This window comes from Schistocerca serialis, chromosome 4 (genome assembly GCF_023864345.2).
Source record: "Schistocerca serialis cubense isolate TAMUIC-IGC-003099 chromosome 4, iqSchSeri2.2, whole genome shotgun sequence".
Taxonomy (NCBI): Eukaryota; Metazoa; Arthropoda; class Insecta; order Orthoptera; family Acrididae; genus Schistocerca; species Schistocerca serialis.
Window position 1 is genome coordinate 557979173 of NC_064641.1, and position 25427 is coordinate 558004599.

At 40.3% G+C, this 25427-nt stretch overlaps 1 protein-coding gene across 1 annotated transcript in view; it reads left to right on the top strand.

Moving 5' to 3' along the window:
- The first annotated feature begins 2000 nt into the window (after positions 1–2000).
- LOC126474008 (uncharacterized) overlaps positions 2001–25427 on the top strand; it is a 260529-nt gene continuing 237102 nt past the window's right edge. Inside the window, exon 1 of the mRNA XM_050101398.1 lies at positions 2001–2116. Within this exon, the coding sequence (XP_049957355.1) occupies positions 2042–2116 (75 nt within the window). The 5' untranslated portion in view covers positions 2001–2041. The remainder of the gene's footprint in view (positions 2117–25427) is intronic.

Sequence of the window (25427 nt, forward strand, 5' to 3'; positions counted from 1 at the left end):
ATACCATAAAATACACTGCAGGAGAGGCTGGAATACTTATTGTAACCTAAATCATTAGCAATATTCTAAGGTTGTCGGCTGTGAACTACCCTTATTCCAAATCAAAAAAAAAAAAAAAAAATGCTAAAGGTTTGTACCCATACAAATGTTTACTGCACATTTCTGCCAAATAAATACTTTCTTCACCTTGACTGTATTTCCTCAGAAGATTATGCCACACAACATTATCAAGGGAAAGTAGCAAAGTATGCTAGTAACCCTTCCAGCTGCCACATTCTGTCGCTGTTCAACCTCTGTCAGCCTGAGTAACCATTCATAAACAGCCAATGTCCATGTGGTTACAAGTGAGTGCTTTTGAGTGTCATGCATATGGAAGTTTATATTTATACAGGAAAAATAATGAGCATGTGAAAGATAGTTATGTGTCGCTGTGTTGATACATGTGTGTATCTACTACATTCATTCATCATTTTCATAGATCCCATTGGTAAGGAGAATTTTCAGGTTTGTGATATGAGTCATGGCATACATTAACAAAAGATAAGCAGATCATAAAAACTTACACTGTACATTGTATTAACAATAAACTAGCACAATTATGTTTATGCCTGTGCCCTTAAACAAGTGTAGCTGTTACTTTGTCAGTAATATTAGATAGTTACTATTTATCTGCTGATGTTGGGTTAATAGATACTTGATTATATCAGTATTTTTCAAAGAAATGTGCAAGTACAGATTTAGGTTTACAATACATTATAACCTGTTAAGCAGTTTTACAAATGGCACAGCTACTTCCATGTAGCTGACAGAATGTTTCAGTCCTTGAATCTACATATTCAGATAATTTGTAGAAAAAGTGTCTAAAGAGGTAAGTTTTCAATTTTCTTTTGAGCTGGAAGGGATTTCTAGTTCCTTCATTTGTATTTTACGTATCAGTCAGCAGTAAGTAAGTTCCTAATTTTTGTTTGTTGCTTCCATCATGGAATTTATGCTACTCAAATAAATTTCCAATATCACCAAAAATATGTACTGATAAGCAATTGTTAACGGGCTTAACAGTCAAAAGATGGAAAACTCAAAAAATTAACACCCCTTCAAAGATTCATTTTAACTAACAAGAAGTTATACAAATCAAAGCTGGTATATTTTGTTATTATGTAAAACTTTACTGAGAGCTATATCTCTATTCCAAGTTTCCTATTCAGTGGAAGTGACCCAAGCATGTGACATTTCACTGTTCTAGATGTGAACGCTTGTTCATCTGGAAGATTACTAACTGTAATTTTTATCTTATGGTAAACAACAAGTGACAAACTTGTTATAAATAATTAAATATTGATATCAATATAATGGAAGGAAACATTCCACGTGGGAAAAATTATATATAAAAACAAAGATGAGGTGACTTACCGAACAAAAACGCTGGCAGGTCGATAGACACACAAACAAACACAAACATACACACAAAATTCAAGCTTTCGCAACAAATTGTTGCCTCATCAGGAAAGAGGGAAGGAGAGGGGAAGACGAAAGGAAGTGGGTTTTAAAGGAGGGGGTAAGGAGTCATTCCAATCCCGGGAGCGGAAAGACCCACTTCCTTTCGTCTTCCCCTCTCCTTCCCTCTTTCCTGATGAGGCAACAATTTGTTGCGAAAGCTTGAATTTTGTGTGTATGTTTGTGTTTGTTTGTGTGTCTATCGACCTGCCAGCGTTTTTGTTCGGTAAGTCACCTCATCTTTGTTTTTATATATAATTAAATATTGAAGTTTCCAAAATAAGTTGTTAATCTCAGTACCAGTCTTTCATATTAATTATGGTACAGTTGTTTCTTGAAAACTTTTGCAGTGGTTTGTCACAACCTTGATACAAATTTCCATGTGAAGCCTTAATTGATGTACCATTTCTGAGAACTAATAAGTGCTTAGTGAAGTATACAATTCTTTTTGACTGTCCACAACCTAAAAAAATAAAGGTGTCCACATTTTATGATGAACAGGCATGCAGTTGATCTGCTATCTTTCTTGAAGAATTTTGGTCTACAAATGATCAATCCAAAACATGCTCAAAGGTGCATCTACAAGATGTCTGATTATCAACTCAACAGAGGACTCTTACAGGTAATTTCCTTCCAGCATAAATTATCACTTCTTTTAATGTTTTTGAAGATTATTATTGCATAGAGTACTCAAGAATGAAGATAAGTATGCCAACAGTTTTTGTCAGTTCTCAGTGTACTGGAGGATAGAATGTATATTAGCCAAAATATGTCTTGGTCCATCTTCACTTGGCAGCTCACATTTAGATCTACTTTTGTGGAAAGTGAAATTACTTGCCACATCAGTTAATTTCTGTCAGTAAGCTAAATATTGAAATGAAATGAAAATACTGAAGGCAGAACAACACTGGTAAGAAACTATATTTTTATTGGGTTGTTTGTTGTTTGTTCTTTGATTTTATATCAGTAAGAATTTTAAAACGTATAATCTACTTGGTTTGGGGTATGATACATTTTTCAGTTTGAAACTGGAAATATATTACAGATGTTCATTTTTTAATTTATGTATTTATCTATTATTTGGTCAATTAGCACAGATAGCGCAGTGATATAAGACACACACAAAGAAATATTTACTTATTGTAACAAGTATTACGTGATACACATATTGTACTGAAAGAGTGTTACTGACTTATGTCATAAACAAATTACATACATAACTACATTTTCAGCTTCATTACAACATCGTTTTAAAAAAGATGATGTGACTTACCAAATGAAAGCACTGGCACGTCAATAGACACACAAACAAACACAAACATACACATAAAATTCTAGCTTTTGCAACCAACGGTTGCCTCGTCAGGAAAGACGGAAGGAGAGGGAAAGACGATAGGATTTGGGTTTTAAGGGAGAGGGTAAGGAGTCATTCCAATCCCGGGAGCGGAAAGACTTACCTTAGGGGGAAAAAAGGATGGGTATACACTCGCACACACACACATATCCATCCGCACATATACAGAGACAAGCAATTGTGTCTGTGTGTGTGTGTGTGTGTGTGTGTGTGTGTGTGTGTGTGTGTGTGTGTGTGTGTGTGTGTGTCATATAATAGGGAAACATTCCACGTGGGAAAAATATATTTAAAAACAAAGATGATGTGACTTACCATATGAAAGCGCTGGCAGGTCGATAGAAACACAAACAGACACATACATACACACAAAATTCTAGCTTTCGCAACCAACAGTTGCTTCGTCAGGAAAGAGGGAAGGAGAGGGAAAGACGAAAGGATATGGGTTTTAAAGGAGAGGGTAAGGAGTCATTCCAATCACGGGAGCGGAAAGACTTACCTTAGGGGGAAAAAAGGACGGGTATACACTCGCACACACACACATATCCATCCACACATATACAGACACAAGCAGACATATTAAAAGGCAAAGAGTTTGGGCAGAGATGTCAGTCAGGCGGAAGTGCAGAGGCAAAGATGTTGTTGAATGACAGGTGAGGTATGAGTGGCGGCAACTTGAAATTAGCGGAGATTGAGGCCTGGTGGATAACGGGAAGAGAGGATATATTGAAGAGCAAGTTCCCATCTCCGGAGTTCAGATAGGTTGGTGATAGTGGGAAGTATCCAGATAACCCAGACGGTGTAACACTGTGCCAAGATGTGCTGGCCGTGCACCAAGGCATGTTTAGCCACAGGGTGATCCTCATTACCAACAAACACTGTCTGCCTGTGTCCATTCATGCGAATGGACAGTTTGTTGCTGGTCATTCCCACATAGAATGCGTCACAGTGTAGGCAGGTCAGTTGGTAAATCACGTGGGTGCTTTCACACGTGGCTCTACCTTTGATCATGTACACCTTCCGGGTTACAGGACTGGAGTTGGTGGTGGTGGGAGGGTGCATGGGACAGGTTTTACACCGGGGGCAGCTACAAGGGTAGGAGCCAGAGGGTAGGGAAGAAGGTTTGGGGATTTCATAGGGATGAACTAAGAGGTTACGAAGGTTAGGTGGATGGCGGAAAGACACTCTTGGTGGAATGGGGAGGATTTCATGAAGGATGGATCTCATTTCAGGGCAGGATTTGAGGAAGTCGTATCCCTGCTGGAGAGCCACATTCAGAGTCTGATCCAGTCCCGGAAAGTATCCTCTCACAAGTGGGGCACTTTTGAGGTTCTTCTGTGGGAGTTTCTGGGTTTGAGAGGATGAGGAAGTGGCTCTGGTTATTTGCTTCTGTACCAGGTCGGGAGGGTAGTTACAGGATGCGAAAGCTGTTGTCAGGTTGTTGGTGTAATGGTTCAGGGATTCCGGACTGGAGCAGATTCGTTTGCCACGAAGACCTAGGCTGTAGGGAAGGGACTGTTTTATGTGTAATGGGTGGCAGCTGTCATAATGGAGGTACTGTTGCTTGTTGGTGGGTTTGATGTGGACGGACGTGTGAAGCTGGCCATTGGACAGGTGGAGGTCAACGTCAAGGAAAGTGACATGGGATTTGGAGTAGGACCAGGTGAATCTGATGGAACCAAAGGAGTTGAGGTTGGAGAGGAAATTCTGGAGTTCTTCTTCACTGTGAGTCCAGATCATGAAGATGTCATCAATAAATCTGTACTAAACTTTGGGTTGGCAGGCCTGGGTAACCAAGAAGGCTTCCTCTAAGCGACCCATGAATAGGTTGGCGTACGAGGGGGCCATCCTGGTACCAATGGCTGTTCCCTTTAATTGTTGGTATGTCTGGCCTTCAAAAGTGAAGAAGTTGTGGGTCAGGATGAAGCTCGCTAAGGTAATGAGGAAAGAGGTTTTAGGTAGGGTGGCAGGTGATCGGCGTGAAAGGAAGTGCTCCATCGCAGCGAGGCCCTGGACATGCGGGATATTTGTCTATAAGGAAGTGGCATTAATGGTTACAAGGATGGTTTCCGGGGGTAACAGATTGAGTAAGGATTCAAGGCGTTCGAGAAAGTGGTTGGTGTCTTTGATGAAGGATGGGAGACTGCATATAATTGGTTGAAGGTGTTGATCTACGTAGGCAGAGATACTTTCTGTGGGGGCTTGGTAACCAGCTACAATGGGGCGGCCGGGATGATTGGGTTTGTGAATTTTAGGAAGAAGGTAGAAGGTAGGTGTGCGGGGTGTCGGTGGGGTTAGGAGGTTGATGGAGTCAGGTAAAAGGTTTTGTAGGGGCCTAAGGTTCTGAGGATTCCTTGAAGCTCTGCCTGGACATCAGGAATTGGATTACCTTGGCAAACTTTGTGTGTGGTGTTGTCTGAAAGCTGACGCAGTCCCTCAGCCACATACTCCCGACGATCAAGTACCACGGTCGTGGAACCCTTGTCCGCTGGAAGAATGACGATGGATCGGTCAGCCTTCAGATCACGGATAGCCTGGGCTTCAGCAGTGGTGATGTTGGGAGTAGGATTAAGGTTTTTTAAGAAGGACTGAGAGGCAAGGCTGGAAGTCAGAAATTCCTGGAAGGTTTGGAGAGGGTGATTTTGAGGAAGAGGAGGTGGGTCCCGCTGTGACGGAGGACGGAACTGTTCCAGGCAGGGTTCAATTTGGATAGTGTCTTGGGGAGTTGGATCATTAGGAGTAGGGTTAGGATCATTTTTCTTCGTGGCAAAGTGATATTTCCAGCAGAGAGTACCAGTGTAGGACAGTAAATCTTTGACGAGGGCTGTTTGGTTGAATCTGGGAGTGGGGCTGAAGGTGAGGCCTTTGGATAGGACAGAGGTTTTTTTTATATATATATATATATATATATATATATATATATATATATATATATATATATATATATATATATATATAAAAAATAGAGGGAAACATTCCACGTGGGAAAAATATATCTAAAAAGAAAGATGATGAAACTTACCAAACAAAAGCGCTGGCAGGTCGATAGACACACAAACAAACACAAACATACACACAAAATTCTAGCTTTCGCAACCAATGGTTGCCTCGTCAGGAAAGAGGGAAGGAGAAGGAAAGACAAAAGGATATGGGTTTTAAGGGAGAGGGTAAGGAGTCATTCCAATCCCGGGAGCGGAAAGACTTACCTTAGGGGGAAAAAAGGACAGGTATACACTCGCACACACACACATATCCATCCACAGGCTTGTGTCTGTGTATGTGTGGATGGATATGTGTGTGTGTGTGCGAGTGTATACCTGTCCTTTTTTCCCCCTAAGGTAAGTCTTTCCGCTCCCGGGATTGGAATGACTCCTTACCCTCTCCCTTAAAACCCATATCCTTTTGTCTTTCCTTCTCCTTCCCTCTTTCCTGACGAGGCAACCATTGGTTGCGAAAGCTAGAATTTTGTGTGTATGTTTGTGTTTGTTTGTGTGTCTATCGACCTGCCAGCGCTTTTGTTTGGTAAGTTTCATCATCTTTCTTTTTATATATATATATATATATATATATATATATATATATATATATATATATATATATATATATATATATATATAAAAATAGAGGGAAACATTCCACGTGGGAAAAATTTATCTAAAAACAAAGATCTTTGGTTTTGTGTAGGAAATATATATCTAAAAACAAAGATGATGTGACTTACCAAATGAAAGTGTGGCAGGTCGACAGACACACGAACAAACACAAACATACAAGCAAAATTCAAGCTTTCGCAACAAACTGTTGCCTCATCAGGAAAGAGGGAAGGAGAGGGAAAGACGAAAGGATGTGGGTTTTAAGGGAGAGGGTAGGGAGTCATTCCAATCCCGGGAGCGGAAAGTCTTACCTTAGGGGGAAAAAAGGACAGGTCACTCGCACACACACACATATCCATCCGCACATACACAGACACAAGCAGACATTTGTAAAGGCAAAGAGTTTGGCCCATACTCTTTGCCTTTACAAATGTCTGCTTGTGTCTGTGTATGTGCGGATGGATATGTGTGTGTGCGAGTGTATACCTGTCCTTTTTTCCCCGTAAGGTAAGTCTTTCCGCTCCCGGGATGGGAATGACTCCTTACCCTGTCCCTTAAAACCCACATCCTTTCATCTTTCCCTCTCCTTCCCTGTTTTCTGATGAGGCAACAGTTTGTTGCTAAAGCTTGAATTTCGTGTGTATGTTTGTCTTTGTTTGTGTGTCTATCGACCTGCCAGCACTTTAGTTCGGTAAGTCACATAATCTGTGTTTATATATATATATATATATGTATGTATGTGTGTGTGTGTGTGTGTGTGTGTGTGTGTGTGTGTGCCTAAAACAGAAACACAACAGACAAAAAACATGAGGAAAACCAGTACACCTGCTATCTGTCTGCAGATATGCACAGCAGAGAGATTAGTATTAGTATGAAGCAACATATTGCTTGAAGTTTTAAAACATTCTTGAAGTAGAGATATTTGTATATATGTTTTACTTGTCCTGCAGATTCTTCATGTAATTTGGAAATGAAGTGTAAGGTACAAAATGAATTGTAAGGTAAGATTACTTGTCCTGCCAGATTCTTCGTGTAGTTTGGAAATGAATTGTAAGGTATGATTGTAGAGTGGCTCACATGTCTTTAAGTGATGGTTCTTTTGAATTACTCTGAATCTATGTGTAGCACAGAGCAGGTATATTCCTTTTTAAAGATTTTTACATGCACTTGGTTTCATCATGTAATCCAAATACAGCTGTCATTACAATATTAAATGTTGATTACATGGCTTTTTGTTAACGTAAATCTAAATTACAGTACCAAATGGCATTTACCTAAGTGGGGATTAGTATACTGTTTTGTGTGTCACTGCTGAAACTAATAGAAACAATGTTATACAATATTACAGCTCTTTTATGTACATATAAATGCTACAGTATTTGAATCAAGGTTTTACAGTGAACAATAATTAAATTTATTTATGACAAAATAGTTCAAGGGTGAGTGGCCAGATGTCAGTGCCCAACAGGCATAATATTTTGGCAAGCAACCATTATCAGGTGCAGTGGTGAAATGATTCTTTTGAGAGCTGGCACGGGGTTTACATCTCCCTGCCACTCTCCAACCTGGCGTTAGGCAGGTGAAGGTGTGTGTCCAGTGTCTCCTCTCCCTCTCCTCCATCTGCCAAGTCACTCTGTTCGAGGTTTGCACCAAGGGACATGGGCTAGTGGTGTCTCTGCTACTGCTCTGTCTGCCCACCCAAAGTCAGTTTGTTGTGGGGTAGCTTCTTCCACTTCTTAATCAGACTCAACGTAGCCACTGATCAGCAGTTCCCTTTTTGAATCTCACTAGATTCTTTAACAACATGGTCCCAGAAGCTAGACATCTATCTCAGAATCATAGTATGGTCATAATCCATTCTGTGTGATTCCGGCAGGCAATATTTCCTGACTGCCGACTAGTTAGGCTGCTGTTGTCTAGCATGCCATTTTTGTTCTCAGAAACAATCTTCAACTGTATGCATTGTTTGACCAGGTTGGCGATTCGATACAGTCCAGATTACCATCATCTGAGGTCATCTTGACGCTACCAGGCAGTTCCTGTGTTTTAGCTGGTGAGTGGAGGACAGCCTTCACTTGACTTTCCAAGTAATTCATAAAATTTTTCCAGATAATGTGCTATAGAATGAAATAAATGCAATTGCTACATTCTTTGGAGTTTCCCATTCTGCTTCTGCCAGTCCCACAGTTAGTGTAGATTGCAGAGCTCTCCAAATTTGCCACTGCATGTACCTATTTTCCTGGAACATCAGCTCCGGGTCCAAGTTCTTAGTTAAGGTTCTCATTGATGGAGAGGGTGTGAGACCTTTGTACCAGTTTTTTGAGCATACCACTACTCTGTGCCAGAGGAGAAAGCCCTGGAAACAGTCCAATGGAAACCTACCTGTTCTTCTAGTATGTTGATGACACCTTTGTCATAATGCCACACATAAGAGACATGCTGAATAATTTCTTCATACATTTCAGTTCTGTACACCAGAATGTCACTTTTACTATGGAAGTCAAAGCAGATGGATTGCTCCCCTTTCTGGAAGTTCTGGTAAAAAGAAGAGTGGACAGCACACTGGGCCACAGCGTGTACCATAAGAAGATGCACACTGATGTATACTTACATGCGGAGACCTGCCATCACCTCGTGTAGAGGAATGGTGTGCTCAAAACATTAGTATATAGGGCACACACCTATTGGATGATGAGAGCCTGACATCTGGCTGCTCACCCATCATGAGTTACACAAGGAGAAGTTGGGGAATCACAATTTATTCGGTTCAGTATCAAAACTATAGTTTTCTATTATACAAACTTGATGTTATTTCATTGTATAAAATACTTCACTTTTGCAGAATCGTGATAGGCACAATATAAAGATTCACACACTCATAGCTTTTGGTCATTAAGGCCTTTGTCAGCAATAGACACACATACACACACGCATGAAAACGCAACTTGCACACACATCTACAGTCTCAGAGAGCTGAAACTACACTGCGAGCAGCAGCACCAGTGCATGATGGGAATGGCAACTGATTGGGGGTAAGGAGGCTGGGGTGGGGATAGTGTGGTGGGAGTGGCAGACAGTGAAGTGTTGCAGTTTAGACAGAGGGCAGGATAGAAGGTGCAGAGGGGGTTGGGGGTTAGTAGCGGAAAGGAGAGAAATAAAAATAAAAATAAGTTAAAAGACTGTGTGTGGCAGTGAAATGATGGCTGTGTAGTGCTGGAATCGGAACAGGGAGGGGGCTGGATGGGTGAGGACAGTGACTAACAAAGGTTGAGGCCAGGAAGGTTATGGGAACGTTGGATGTATTGCAGGGAAAGTTCCCACCTGTGCAATTCAGAAAAGTTGGTGTTGGTGGGAAGGATCCATATAGCACAGGCTGTGAAGCAGTCATTGAGATGAGGGGTATCATGTTTGGCAGTGTGTTCATCAACAGGGTGGTCCACTTATTTTTTGGCCACAATTTGTTGGTGCCCATTCATGCAGACAGACAGCTTGTTGGTTATGTCCATTATAATTATCCGGGCTGTTATGCCATGGTCACTAGATGAATTCTGTGTTAATTCCCAACGTTTCGTCCCTGTCTGCGGGAGACATCTTCAAGGGGATCTGTAGCTCGATGGAAGTTCCAACACACCCACTGGCTCTCTACTGACTGACAGTCAGAAATTAACTGAGTGAAATGTGAGCAAACAGAAAAATTCCTTATCTTTTGCAGTCATCCAGGACAATTTATTAGTTAAAATTTCATTGTAATACTGTCCCAGACCCAATATTAAGCAATATTGAGCATTATTCTTACTTTTTGGTACTTCTAAAAATAGCTTTCTTCAAACATATTTTTCAAAATAAACTTTTTTTTCTATAAAAGTCAAACATTATATGTACCATACAGTGACCATTCTCCAAATTACTTCCTCTCTCAATAAGCTCTCTCTAAGAACTTCCTCTTGCTATGAGTTGTAACACACAATTACTTTACAAAGCATGCATCTAACAAAGTTGGTGTGTGAACAAAGATCATACATACAGTGGAATGTTCAACAGCAAAATTTATCTACAAAATACATTTATTTTCTTGTACTTCAGTTATTATTTTTGTATAAAAATTAGTTTTTAAGTAATTATTGTATTTTGTTTTACAAGATACATTATTTTGATTAAACAATGGAAACTCTACACAGGAATATCAACAATGTAGGAAAAGATAGATCGCTACTTACTGTAGGCAAGACACATTAAGCTGCAGAGATGTACAATTAAAAAAAAAAGACTTACACATAAGCTTTTAGCCACAGCCTTTGTCAGAAAAAGAGAAACACACCATTCATTCACATGAACAAGAACACCTGATGCACACATGACCGACGACTCTGGCTGCTCCCCGAACAGCTGGAGTTGGTGGTCATGCAAGCTTAAGATGTGCTTTCTTGTGTGAATGAATGGTGTGTGTTTCTCTTATTCTGATGGAGGCTGTGGACAAAAGTTTATGTGTGAGTGTCTTTTAATTGTGTCTGTCTGCAACTTAACATGTCATCTTTCACAGTAAGTAGCAATCTATCTTTTCCTGTATTATTTAGTTTGGTTATTAGCTCATTCAGTTCATGAATTTTTTTTGCAAAAATTGGATTGAAATCTATATTCTTATAAAACTGACTTGGACTGACAGAACCACAGGCATATAAGAAATTATGCAATATCTCATGTTTCAAGAAGCATAAATGAACTAATTAATATTCTGAACCTAAAAAACTCAAACTGAAGTCTGTGATATTGCATGTTGTAATAACTAATGTTTATTGAACTAACCAATACCTCTGATAACAAGACAGTTAATGTAATGACTTTTTGAGTCAAAGTAATCAAGATTTTCTTTAGAATATACTATAGTTTGATCCATGAATGATGGCAGTTCACACAGGTCAAAAAATAGATGGGCATTGCATTGTTTCCAGTTTCATATAACAATTGTGGTTTACAAATACACATGCTTTGTGGTTGGTGAAAGCGTGTAGCCTGCAAATTATGTCTCTCACTTGCTTGTGAAAAATTTGTCACTTACCACAACCATCAGCCACGGCAACTTGCAACAAATGGAATAAAAATTCCCTAAACAACTCACTACGATCACATTTAATGCTCACATTGAGTATGACATTCACAACAGAGTGCTCAGAACACTACGAATACTCACTGCTTTAAGATGTGACACAGGTGCACAGAATGAGCCTAGACTCAACCACCGTCATTTGTGAGTCCAACTATAGGCAGCTCTAGAAATACAAGTTATGACTCTTTTAATATTCAGTTCTTTAAAGTACTGCCCTTTCCCTTTTTACACTTCCTAACCTACCTATCTAATTAAGGGATCTAACATTTGATGCTCTAACCTACAGAGTGCCAGTTCTGTTTTTCTGTATGACCATGTTCTCTTGAGTAGTCCCCACCCAAAAATCTGAATGGGGGACTATTTTACCTCCAAAATATTTAATCCAAAGAATGACATCACCATTTAACCATGTAGCAGAGCTGCATACCCTCGGGAAGAGTAACAGAAGTAATTTCCCTTGCTTTTAGCCATTTGCAGTACTAGCACAACAAGGTCACACTGGATGAAGTTACAAAGCCAGATCAGAAAGTCATGCAGACTGTTGACCCTGCAACTACTGAAATGGCTGCCGTCCCTCTTCAGGAATCACACATTTGTCTGACCTCTCCACAGATACCCCTCTGTTGTGGTTACACTTACAGTATGACTACCTGTATTGTTGAGGCATGCAAGCGATCCCATCTCAGAGATGTTCATGGAGGGATCTCAGTTTATGTAACAGATAAAGCACATGAGAGCATTTAAATTAAATATAATCTCTGATGTTAACTATGATTTATCTGTAACACATTTGCCTGAAAGCTACTATTGCTAGATTCAAGTAGGTTTCTTGAGCAACTAAAGCTGTGTCATCTGCATAGATAATTGTTTCACTAGGTATTGATCTGAAATGATTTATCTGCCCATAAACAACTGTTGTGTTGTATAAGGCAACATCAGAGCGAACATAATTATACAAATGGCTTTACAAATGATTATGCAAACGTCAATGCATATAAATTCAATTACATAGATACTGTTTATCTTGTACTCATCATATAATTAGATTTGTTACACAGATTACAGAGACCATAAATTAGCTTACAATTTTGTATGATACAATCACATTTATAAAAAATGATTATCTTTTTTCATTATATGTAAATTAATTTGTGTTATAATTTTTTTCAACCACATCCCTGTCAATATTTTAAATTTGTTTTCATGTAGTCCCCTTGTGTCAAGTGGTATATTATTGAATATTTTGCAGTATGTCACAAATTATTTTGGACTTTACTTAAATGAGTGCAAGGAATGTCCAGTAAGTTACTGTTTCTGGTTTCACATCTGATCTAGTTTCATACATGACGACATTTTGTTTGGCATGAATAAGTACTTTGAGTATGTATAGACTGGGGACTGTAAGTATTTTGTTTTCAATAAAGTACTGTCTGCTAGAGGTCTGTCAAACCAAAATAGGTCTCGCACTACCAAGGGCCCTGCAGCTGCTCTGTGGAAAATTAACCATTAAAAGGCTGGAATCAAAACCAACAATACTGTTTAGGACTGGGCACACGATTGTCATAACCCAATGGAAAATCTAGGATGGAATAAGGACAATATTATGAAAATGATAAGTTGCTACTCACCACATAGAGGAGATGCTGAGTCACAGACAGGCACACAAAAAGACTGATATACATTTAAGTCAGAACTTGTAACACAGGAAAGAAGAGAAACAAAACGATGGATGGTCTAACATACATGTATGTCAGTCTTTTTGTGTGCCTGTCTGTGACTCAGCATCTCCTCTATGTGGTGAGTAGCAACTTATCATTTTCATAATATTGTCCTTATTCCATCCTAGATTTTCTGTTGGTTGGTTTTAGCTAATGGTTTCTCTTGCTTATCGTCCACCCGACAACCCAGCGCTGTTTTCCTCTGTTTCTATTCTCTATCATGTTGCTTTACTCAGTGTCCATCCTTTCAGTTCTCCTCTTTCCTGTGTTTTACCTGTCACCTTCCAAATCCCACACAATCTGACTTACACATATGGCAGCATATTTGTGTGCCTGTCAACAGCTCAGCATCTCCTCAGTGTGGCGAATTGCAATCTTATTGTCAGTCTGTACTGTTTTTGAGATCCTTTAAATAACGTTAAGTTCAGCCACAGTGTGCCTTTACAGTACATTTGCCTACCATGTTTCAGCACATTTCTGTGAAATTTTCATGCTTTAATGTTTAACCCATTTGTTGTGCTCATTCTTTCACTGAATAGTGCAGTGTTAGGTTTTAAGCTTCCACTGCTGGGCGCAATGTACATCAGGCTTTCCCAACCATTGTGTTACATTGTTTTACTGTATGGCACAGTGATATAGAATGATTGTGAAATTTTATCCATCTAGAGGTAAGAACTCTATAAGTTTATAATATGACAGATTTTAATTTTTAATGTGAGCTGTAAAATCTATAATAAATTTTGAGACAGTTTGTATGAGTTAGCACCTGCAATGGTAGGTAGTTATCAGATCTACTTTGGGTAATTTGATTGATGGTAAAAACCTGGAACCATAGGTGACCTTGGGGGAGGAGAGGGGGGGGGGGGGAGAGGCAGGACATATTTGTTATTGTATACACAGTTCTGATGTTTAAGCCATTTTCTTCTGATGTGTATGCCATTTCCTTGATATGGTGGCACTTTTTGAGTTGTCCTGTAGTCAAGGCAGGCATGAACCTTAACAGAACATTGGCAAAACATTATTGCCATTTATTCATCTGTTGGTTCCTCATACAGACCTTTTCCAACTGCAGAAAATGACCAGTCTGACACCCTGCCAAGCGAAAACCACTGCCAACACTATAGAAACCCCTCTTCTCCTCCACCAGGACAGCATAAATAGGCTATAGTAAACCTGGGGCATTTCAAATTCCTACAAGCACAACCCCTCTCCAAGATGCACAACACTGATTTACCCTTCTTTCCATGAACAGATTCGATCCTTGAAAGTGTGGTGAGACTACATTCATTTTTGTAGAGCACAGAGATTTTATTTAGTTTTCTGTTTCATGGATCATTTGCATGGTGAATCGTACACGACACCGTGCACCCCATTTTTTGTTTAAGACAACCTATGTGGAGCAATAAATGTCTTTTTTCCTTCTGGTGTTGTACTTATGCACATCACCATTTCTTTTGAACTGCAGTGGGTTGCTGTGCAGAGTGGCCGTGCAGTTTGAGACGCCATGTCACAGATTGTGTCGTCCTTCCTGCCGGAGGTTCGAGTCCTCCCTCGGGTATGGGTGTGTGTGTTGTTCTTAGCATACGTTAGTTTAAGTAGTGTGTAAGTCTAGGGACCGATGACCTCAGCAGTTTGGTCCCATAGGAATTCACACACATTTTCTGAGACTGGTGAATCTTCTGGATTTTGGACAGAGGATCAGAGGGGCTTAGGCCTATAAATTGCAAGGGGAGTAAAGTTAACTGGTAGAAAAGAAGTCAGAAAGCTCCCTTCTTTTACATTCCTAACTCTGCCAAGGACACAAGGGCGTACCCAGGATCTGAACTAGGGGTGGGGGGTGGGGGGGGGGGGGGGGCAGGTCTTAGTAGTCTCAGGAAACAAGGACTCGAGACAACATACAGCACTTCTTATTAAATAAAACAGTAAACTAGTGAAAAACTGCTTTCAATATACATTTTAAATATAAGAATGCACTTGTTTAAAAATACAACTTTTTAATTCAGTAATAATCGTCTAGGATTTGCCGACAGTAACGTGCCGAAGACGAAAAAATTACTCCCGGATCTGCGCGAACGAGTTCAAATATCTACTGTGGGGGGGGGGGGGGGGGTGAAGTTGCCCCTAAGTTGCCCCTATATGTGCAGAACTGTCATTTAACACGCCACATACCATCAGGTCATCTAACATGGCTCATATTCGCCTTTTCTTTTTGCTATGATGGAGCATTTTTCATTCTGATTCCCATCTTTTACTCTACAATAATTTTGACACTAGATCGCCATAGTTTGGCAACTGATGTATTGTTAACTCAGGCGACGACTGTTCCGTATAGGTATTTTATTGTCTTTAAAACCATGCTGCTTACATTGTGGCAAAAGATAAAGCTTTCACAAAACAACAGGAGACCATTAATTACATGTATTTGCCTACCTTCTTATAAAATTTGAACCGATTTGCACAAGTCTGAAACACAGAAGTAGCGCGCGTAGAAAACTCACAAAAAAGAGTTTTTTTGCATGTAAAATCTGAGTGAAGCTAGAGTTTTGAAAGCGAGTTTTCATTTTTAACGTAAGAATACGTTTCCTATTTATTTGATTCACTTTAAATTGTTTCCGTGCATTCGTTTCAGAATATTACGTGCTACGCTTAGCTTGATTTTAAACCATCGTATTTTGACAACATGTAAAGATTATTGGATAAAAATTTTTTGTTTGGACTTTATCCATTTAGCTACCTTATTGCAAAGTATTAACCGATTCGTACAAGTAACCATTTAGCTACCTTCGTGCAAAGCATGAATCGATTCGTACAAGTTTAAGGTATAAAAGTAGTGCGCCTCAAAACCCTCCCATAAACATTTGTTTATTATTATTATTATTATTATTATTTTTCGTGTAAAATCCGAACGGAGCACATACAAATGGTGCCATTAGCTGAGCACTAATTTCAGTCCAATTGAGATCTTTTACGTAAAGACTTAATCGATTCGCACAATTTCCCTCGGCGCCAGCTCCTTTTCGTCGTTCAAATATAGCATAATATACTACAGAGTGGCGCACGAAAAATCGGCCCCGAGAACAAACTACTTGCTAATTACGCACGAACTGTTGCCCACTACGATCAGATACACAAACAAACAGATAAACATGTAATAATTAGCTAATAAAGATATAACAGATGAGCTAATGGAAAGGCCTGTCTTTACAATTCGATTCTACACAAAGTACGCGAAAGAATTTGCCCTCCTTCTAACAACCGTGTACCGCAAGTCTCTAGAGGAACGGAAGGTTCCAAATGATTGGAAAAGAGCACAGGTAGTCCCAGTCTTCAAGAAGGGTCGTCGAGCTGATGCGCAAAACTATAGACCTATATCTCTGACATCGATCTGTTGTAGAATTTTAGAACATGCTCGCGTATCATGTCATTTCTGGAAACCCAGAATCTACTCTGCCATGGATTCCGGAAACAGCGATCGTGTGAGACCCAACTCGCTTTATTTGTTCATGAGACCCAAAAATATTAGATACAGGCTCCCAGGTAGATGCCATTTTCCGTGACTTCCGGGAGGCGTTCGATACAGTTCCGCACTGTCGCCTGATAAACAAACTAAGAGCCTACGGAATATCAGACCAGCTGTGTCGCTGGATTGAAGAGTTTATAGCAACCAAAACACAGCATGTTATTCTCAATGGAGAGACGTCTACAGACGTTGAAGTAACGTCTGGCGTGCTACAGGGGAGTGTTATGGGACCATTGCTTTTCACAATATATATATAAATGACCTAGTAGATAGTGTCGGAAGTTCCATGCGGCTTTCCGCGGATGATGCTGTAGTATATAGAGAAGTTGCAGCATTAGAAAATTGCAGCGAAATGCAGGGAGATCTGCAGCGGATAGGCACTTGGTGCAGGGAGTGGCAGCTGACCCTTAACATAGACAGATGTAATGTATTGCGAATACATAGAAAGAAGGATCCTTTATTGTATGATTATATGATAGCGGAACAAACACTGGTAGCAGTTACTTCTGTAAAATACCTGGGAGTATGCGTGCGGAACGATTTGAAGTGGAATGATCATATAAAATTAATTGTTGGTTAGGCGGGTGCCAGGTTGAGATTCGTTGGGAGAGTCCTTAGAAAATGTAGTCCATCAACAAAGGAGGTGGCTTACAAAACACTCGTTCGACCTATACTTGAGTATTGCTCATCAGTATGGGATCCGTACCAGGTCGGGTTGACAGAGGAGATAGAGAAGATCCAAAGAAGAGCGGCGCGTTTCGTCACAGGGTTATTTGGTAACCGTGATAGCGTTACGGAGATGTTTAGCAAACTCAAGTGGGAGACTCTGCAAGAGAGGTGTTCTGCAACGCGGTGTAGCTTGCTGTCCAGGTTTCGAGAGAGTGCGTTTCTGGATGAGGTATTGAATATATTGCTTCCCCCTACTTACACCTCCCGAGGAGATCACGAATGTAAAATTAGAGAGATTCGAGCGCGCACGGAGGCTTTCCGGCAGTCGTTTTTCCCGCGAACCATACGCGGCTGGAACAGGAAAGGGAGGTAATGACAGTGGCACGTAAAGTGCCCTCCGCCACACACCGTTGGGTGGCTTGCGGAGTATAAATGTAGATGTAGATGTACTGAATTGACAATCAGCAGTCTAGTACTCGGTGCCGATTTTTCGTGCGCCACCCTGTATAACATAACTATAGTAAGACAAATGTTCGAATGGCTGTACAAATGGCCACTTGTCCAGGCTGAATATCAGTGGCTGAGGAATACATAATTAAATACGGGCAGCTTGTCCGTCAGCGCCGCGGCCCTGTGCGACCTCAAAGCAGTCTTGCACGATGTTCGAAGTTTATGCAGTGTTCATTGTGTTTTGGTTTTCTTGCCTCGCACGAATGTCGAGAATGACAGACATTGCTGATGTGACTACGTTTCTCACACTGAAAACAAATTTCGTCCTACTTATGACAGCGGTGTCGTTGGTGCAGCACCAAACATGGAAGTTGTAGGTTGGACGGGCACGCTATGCAGAGCTGTCGTGACTGGAATTGTGTGAGGGGGAAGTTTCCGAATCTCAACAGCACTGTACGGTACAGAAGTTGTTTGCCTGTTTTACTCCTCAGCCGAGGACTTCCGCAAACTCGCGGTTTACTGTTTCTGTCACGCAAGCTATCACATTTCCGTGCTAAGCTGGCCAGCTGTTCGTCCAACTTAGACACATGCAATACAGAAACTTAGTGGCGTGTCTTCCGGTGCTTTACCGACTCTTGGACGAATTTAAAACTTCATGTTATTTGACTTGCATCTTCCAAGGATGAATCTGAAAGCGGTAAGGACGAGTACTGAAATCTTTGACGGGTACATACTGATTAACCCAGCCCTTGATGAGAGATTCAGCATACGACAGAGGCCGTTTATCCATATAGCACATTCTTAGGTTCTCATGTTGTCAGCCGGCTCCCATCCCCCAGTGCCAATTGTTTCGGAGGAAAATCGAATCTAGCAGTATTTAACTTAAAATACGTAATTACGCTGTTTCATGTTATGTGTGGATAATTGTGTGGTATTTTTAAAGCGCTGGAAATAATAGACAATTGGCAGAAAAATATGTTTATTTTCGAAAGTTGAAAGATTATATTAGATATAATTCTAATTTATTAAACTTACGTTCTGTTCTGACGTGCTGTGTATTATTGCGAGGTTGCGCTGTAATCTACAGAAATCGTTTGCAAGAGCGAGCCCAGGATCTGAGCTATAGGGAAGCGAGTGTGTGTGTGTGTGTGTGTGTGTGTGTGTGTGTGTGTGTGTGTGAGAGAGAGAGAGAGAGGGGTTGGGGGGGGGGGGGGGGGGTCAGGATCTAATTTTGGTGTACGAAGCTTTTTTTTTTTCTGGCGAGGGCAGTTCGTCTCTCGATCTGGATACGACGTTGATTGTTTGCTTTACATTTGTAACAAAGCTCGCCTAAAAGTCATTTGTCGATACACCCTGCCACCAAACGACGCAGGCGGCTCAACAAAGCACCCAGATAATCAGAATACTTCCGAAATCTAACAGCTGTTCGTTTAAATTAAGCTTAGTGGTAATCAAACTTGACTGACCCATTCAAATGGCCGAGTTCTCATCCTATCCCGCTGAATGTTGCTTTGTTAGGTTTCGAACTTCCACTACTAAGCATAGCGTATATTAGGCTTTCCCGAAAGGTGTAACACGACGTTTAACTGCGTGATCCGCAACAATGGAGTATATCACGAAATTTTGTTCACTCCAGAGCTCTAAATTTCATAATCAGCTCTAATAATTTATTACCAATTTCGAGACAATTTGCATAAGTCAGTGCCTGCGTCGACCAGCAGCTATCATCTACGCCTACACTCCACTCTACAAATCACAGTGAAGTGTGTGTCAGTCACTGTACCAGCTATTAAGGTTTCTTCCCTTTCCATTCAGGCATGGAAAGCGGGATGAATGATTGTTTGAATGCCTCTGTACGAGCTGTAATTATTCTAATCTTGTCCTAACGATTCCCACGTGAGCGACACGTAGGGGGTAGTAGTATATTCCTAGACTCATCATTTAAATTGGGCGCTTGGAACTTCGTTAGTAGATTTTCTCTGGATAGTTTATCATCAAGAACTGCCAGTTCAGTTTCTTCAGCATCTCTGTGGCACTCTCCCATGGGTCAAACAAACCTACAACAATTGTGCTGCCCTTCTGTACATACGTTCAGTATCCCCTGGTTAGCAAGATGTGTGAGGCAGGCGAAATACCTTCAGACTTCATGAAGAATATAATAATTCCAACTCCGAAGAAGAAAACAGGCGCTGACAGGAGTGAAATTTACCGAACTATCAGTTTAATAAGACATGGCTCCAAAATACTAACACAAATTCTTTATAGAAGAACGGAATGGCTGGTAGAAGCCGACCTCGTATTCCGGAGAAATGTAGGAACAGGTGAGCCAATAGGTTGAGGAACCTACGTTTATTGCATTTTTTTACTTAGAGAAAACTTTTTACAGTGTTGACTGGAACACTCTCTGAAGGTAGCAGGGGTTAAATACAGGGAGCGAAAGGTTATTTACAACTTGTACAGAAATCGGCCGGCAGTTACAAGAGTCAGATGCATGAAAGAGAAACAGTGGTTGAAAAGGGAGTGACATAGGGTTTTAGCCTATCCCCAGCGTTATTCAATCTGTATATTGAGCAACCAGTAAGGGAAACAAAGAAAAATTTGGAGTAGGAATTAAAGTTCAGGGAGATGAAATAAAAACTTTGAGGTTTGCCGACGACATCGTAATTCTGTATGAGACAGCAAAGGACTTGGCAGAGCGATTGAAAAGAATGGACAGTGTCTTGAAAGGAGGATATAAGATGGACATCAACAAAAGCAAAACAAAGATGATGGAACGTAATAGAATTAAATCAGGTAATGCTGCGGGAATTAGATTAGAAAACAAAATACTTAAAGTAGTACATAATTTTTGCCAATTGGGCAGCAAAATAGCTGATGATGGCCGAAGTAGAGAGGATATACTATATAGACTATCAATGACAAGAAAAGTATTTCTAAGAAGAGAAATTTGCTAACATCGAATATAGATTTAAATGTTACGATATCTTTTATGAGGGCATTTGTCTGGAGTGTAGGCATGTATGGAAGTGAAACACGGAATGAACAATTTAGACAAGAAGAGGAAAGAAGCGTTTTAAATGTGGCGCAGCAGAAGAATGCTGAAGATTAAATGGGTAGACCACGTAACTAGTGAGGAGGTACTGAATAGAGCTGATGAGAAAAAGAAAATTGTTCACAATTTGATCAGAAGAAGGGATCTGTTAATAGCATACATTCTGAGACATCAAGAGATCTCCAATTTAATATTAGAGGGATGTGTAAGAGGTATAAATCGTTGAGAGCGAGACCAAGAAATGACTACATTAAGCAGATTCAGAAGGATGTAAGTTGGAGTAGTTATTCGGAGATGAAAAGGCTTGTGCAGGATTGAGTAGCGTGGACAGCTGCATCAAACCGGTCTTCGGACTGAAGAGCAGAACAACAACATCCCCTGTATTCCTATTTGGCACAGGTAAATTCTGCTTGATGGTAATTCGAGCCATGGTAAAAACCTATAACAGTGATTACCTTGCTCTTCCCAATATGTAAACAACAGTAACAGCACTCCCGACATTTGGTCAGTTTCAGAGGATGTACTACCTAAGTAGTAGTGGTCCAAAGCCTTCATTTCAGTTTATGATGGAAAGAGACATTATTCGTGAACAGTGGTTTTGCTTTGCTGTGTAAAGAGAGCTAATAAAATTCAGTTGTGACGGGAGGTGTCAGCATCTTGAGAAATGATCTTACATTGGTAAGGAAATGAAGGTGAGACGCGTGTGTTAGTGCTTAAATCAGAGAAATAATATTCTCGCATACATTACCTATATATATCATGCGGAGGTAAAATAAACACTACATAAATTAGTTCTTACTGCTGACTAGGGCCTAGTCTGTGGGCTTCGGGCGACCTTACAATGCAGAAGCGCATCGTCCATTCAGCTCTTGACGGCTTGCTTTCCAGTCTGTCCGCAGTTTTCAACATTGTGAGTGTTTTGCGGTTATAATAATCTGAAAAACTTGACACGTTTTGGAGCATAACCATCTAATGTGATTTTCGGGAGAAGACTACTACTGTTGTAGCCGATATAGGCATAAACAGTGCCATCCATAAACTACGCGATTAGTAGATTCACAGTTGTAGCCGAATATGTAGCTAATGCTGCTGCCTAATGTTACAGAATCGTCATTTTGCTAACGGTATCGCTCCTTTTCAGCTGTGACATTTGTTTCTTCTTTAATTCCAGTACCATTGCTTCCACCCTACAGTGATGTGAATTCGACAAGACTTGCATTCACTGCAGTACCGGTAGCATAAAACACATAAAATTCATTAGATAAAACATACATAGATGTCCAGAATGAACTGTCACTGCTTTGCAGAGAGTGCGCTTATTTGAAACTTCCAGGCAGATTAACACTGTGTGCCGCACTGGGACTCGAACCTGAGAAACCGGTCCGGCGTACAATTGTAATCTCCAAGTCCTACACATACAGTCCTACGCATACAGTAGATGTGTTTTTACGTGCTCTGGAATTCTGATAATAGATGTAAAGGGCATCCTTTACAGTATTCTCTATAATTCATTATACTCCACGATTTTTCTCTTAAGATATTATGGAAAGTTTTCTCAGATATTGCTCTGAGTCTGTTATTTGTATATCTGTTTGTGTTGATACGCTAATTATGACCAGACTGAAAGCATTATTGACGTTAAACCAGTATGATTAGTTTCGCAGCAGATGTGTCTCCAGTCCGTCAGAGTTCCCACATTGCGAACTTCGTCGTTTTGTTGCAAAATATACTAAATTTTGAAAAGGAGTGTTTTTAATTTATCAATTTTACTGGTTTTTTATGTACGAGGTGTGTCCACAAAGTAAGTCCCGTTTGGTTATTTAAAACAAACATGTACAGCTACAGGAAAAATATTTATTGTACAAAAATCTACAACTGACTGCTTTTCTACATAGCTTCTGAACTTTTATAGACACTTGTCATAGCTTGGCACAAGTTTTTGTATGTCTTCATAGAAGGTTGCCGCCTGTGTGTATTCAGCTATGTGGTAACAAGTTCTTTCAGCTCATCATAATCGTTGAGGTGTTGACCATCAAGGACATATTTTAGGTATAAGAAGAGATGAAAGTCGCTAGGAGCGAGGTTCGGGCTGTACGGAGGATGATCAAATGCGTCCCAGTGAAATTCCCGTAAGAGGTGTTTGGTCACATTCGCCGTGTGCGGGCGGGCATTATCGTGGGAAAAAAAACCTTTTGAGAGTAATCCTCGGCGCTTGTTCTGTACTGCGCGGCGCAATTTCTTAACGGTCTCGCAGTAACCATGTGTGTTGATTGTTTGGCCTTGTGGTAAAAAATCAAGCAGCAAAACGCCTTTTCTGTCCCAAAAAAACGGTGCACGTGATTTTCGAGGTGTCAAGATTTGCTTAGAATTAACCTTCGTTCGGGATGAAGTGTGCCTCCATTCCATTGAGTGCCGTTTTGTTTCAGGGGTGTCGTACGATACCCAAGTTTCATCCCCCGTGACTATCCGAGGAAGAAAACCATCACTGTCTTGTTTGTAGCGTGTGAAAAACTGAAGTGCACTGCCCATCCGTTGTTTTTTGTGTTGTTCATTAAAAATTTTGGGTACCCAACGTGAGCAAAGTTTTCGAAATTTCAGTTTTTCTGTAACTATTACGTGAATTAGTGATCGTGAGATTTGCGGAACTTCCATTGGCAAGGGCACTAAGTGTAAACTTACGGTTGTGCTTAATCTTCTCTTCAGTTGTGTGAACCAGTTCATCAGTAATCACAGACGGGCGTCCACTTCGTTCTTCATCGTTCACTTGATCACGTCCTTCATTGAACAGTCTGACCCATCTTTTAACCATTGAATTATCCACAGCATTTTGTCCGTAAACCTCGCAGATTTGCCGATGACTTTCCTTTGTTTAACTTTCTTTGCACTTAGAAAATGAATCACATATCTGATTTCACACGTGGCGGCATTTTCAATTACGGCTGACATAAAGAAGCACTACAAAGCACACGTCGGCAGCAGCGATCTGAAACTGGCGTACATGTCTTCTCCTTGAGTCAGAGTAACTGCCACGTATGCTCGGAACTGTGACCGTAGCGCTGCCGCGAATAGAAATAGAAACGGAACTTATTTTGTGGACGACCCTCGTATTTTTACTTATGCCAGTCCGCGTTTCGGGCTTTCCCCCATCTTCAGTTGGCATGATACATTCTTATAACGATGTGCTTACTGAAGAGTAAAATATGTATTACGCCAATGTATTTTACCACGCGATAACTGAGTATTTAAATATATATTACGCCAATTGAAGATCGACGTAAGCCTCAAACGCATACTGTCATTTAAAATATATAAAGAAGTGGCTGGTAGCTGTATTTTTTAGGTTTTGATATGCAGTAGTATATAGTGTGGGCATGTGTTTCTCGACACCCTGTGTACAAAACAAAGAAGTACAAAATAATATCAGTCACTGTTAAGAAATCTAAACTGTTCAGTGCTCACAGTTTTATGAACTTGCCAAGTTTCTGGAAAACAAGGTGCCATTACTCAGAAACTCATTGACAGCCACAAAGGAGCTGAAAATTTTAGTACTGCATACTTTGAATTAGAAGTAACTCCTAAAATCTGTGGAACTTTAATTTGTTGCTGTGATCTTCAGACGGAAGACCGGTTTGATGCAACCCTCCACACTATTCTATCCTGTGCAAGCATCTTCATCTCCAAGCAACTGCTGCAACCTACATCCTTTTGAACGTGCTTACTGTATACATCTCTTGGTCTCCCTCTATAATTTTACCGCTACAGTTCCCTCTAATGCTAAATTGCTGATCCCTTGGTGTCTCAGGATGTGTCCTATCAGCCGATCCCTTCTTTTAGTCAAGTAAGGCCATAAATTTATTTTCTCCCCAATTCTATTCAGTATCACTTCATTCATTACATGATCTACCCATCTAATCTTCAGCTTCAAAAGCAATTATTCTCTTCTTGGCTGAACTGTTTATCGTCTACGTTTCCCTTCCATACAGGGCTACGCTCCAGACAAATACCTTCAGAAAAGACTTCCTAACACTTAAATCTGTATTAGATGTTGACAAATGTCTCTTCTTCAGATACGCTTTTCTTTCTGTCGCCAGTCTACATCATATATCCTCTTTACTTCGGCCATCGTCAATTATTTTGCTGCCCAAATAGCAAAACTCATCTACTACTTTCAGTATCACGTTCCCTAATATAATTCCCTCAGCATTGCCTGATTTAATTTGACTTCATTCCATTATCCTTGTTTTGTTTATGTTTATGTTCATGTTATATCCTCCTTTCAAAACACTGTCAATTCCGTTCAGCTACTCTTCGAAGTCCTTTGTTGTCTCTGACAGAATTACAATGTCACTGGCAAACCTCAGAATTTTTATTTCTTCTACCTGAACTTTAATTCCTTGTTACTTTACTACTTCCTCAACGAACAGATTGAATAACATTGGGGATAGGCTACAACCCTGTCTCAGTCTCCTCTCAACC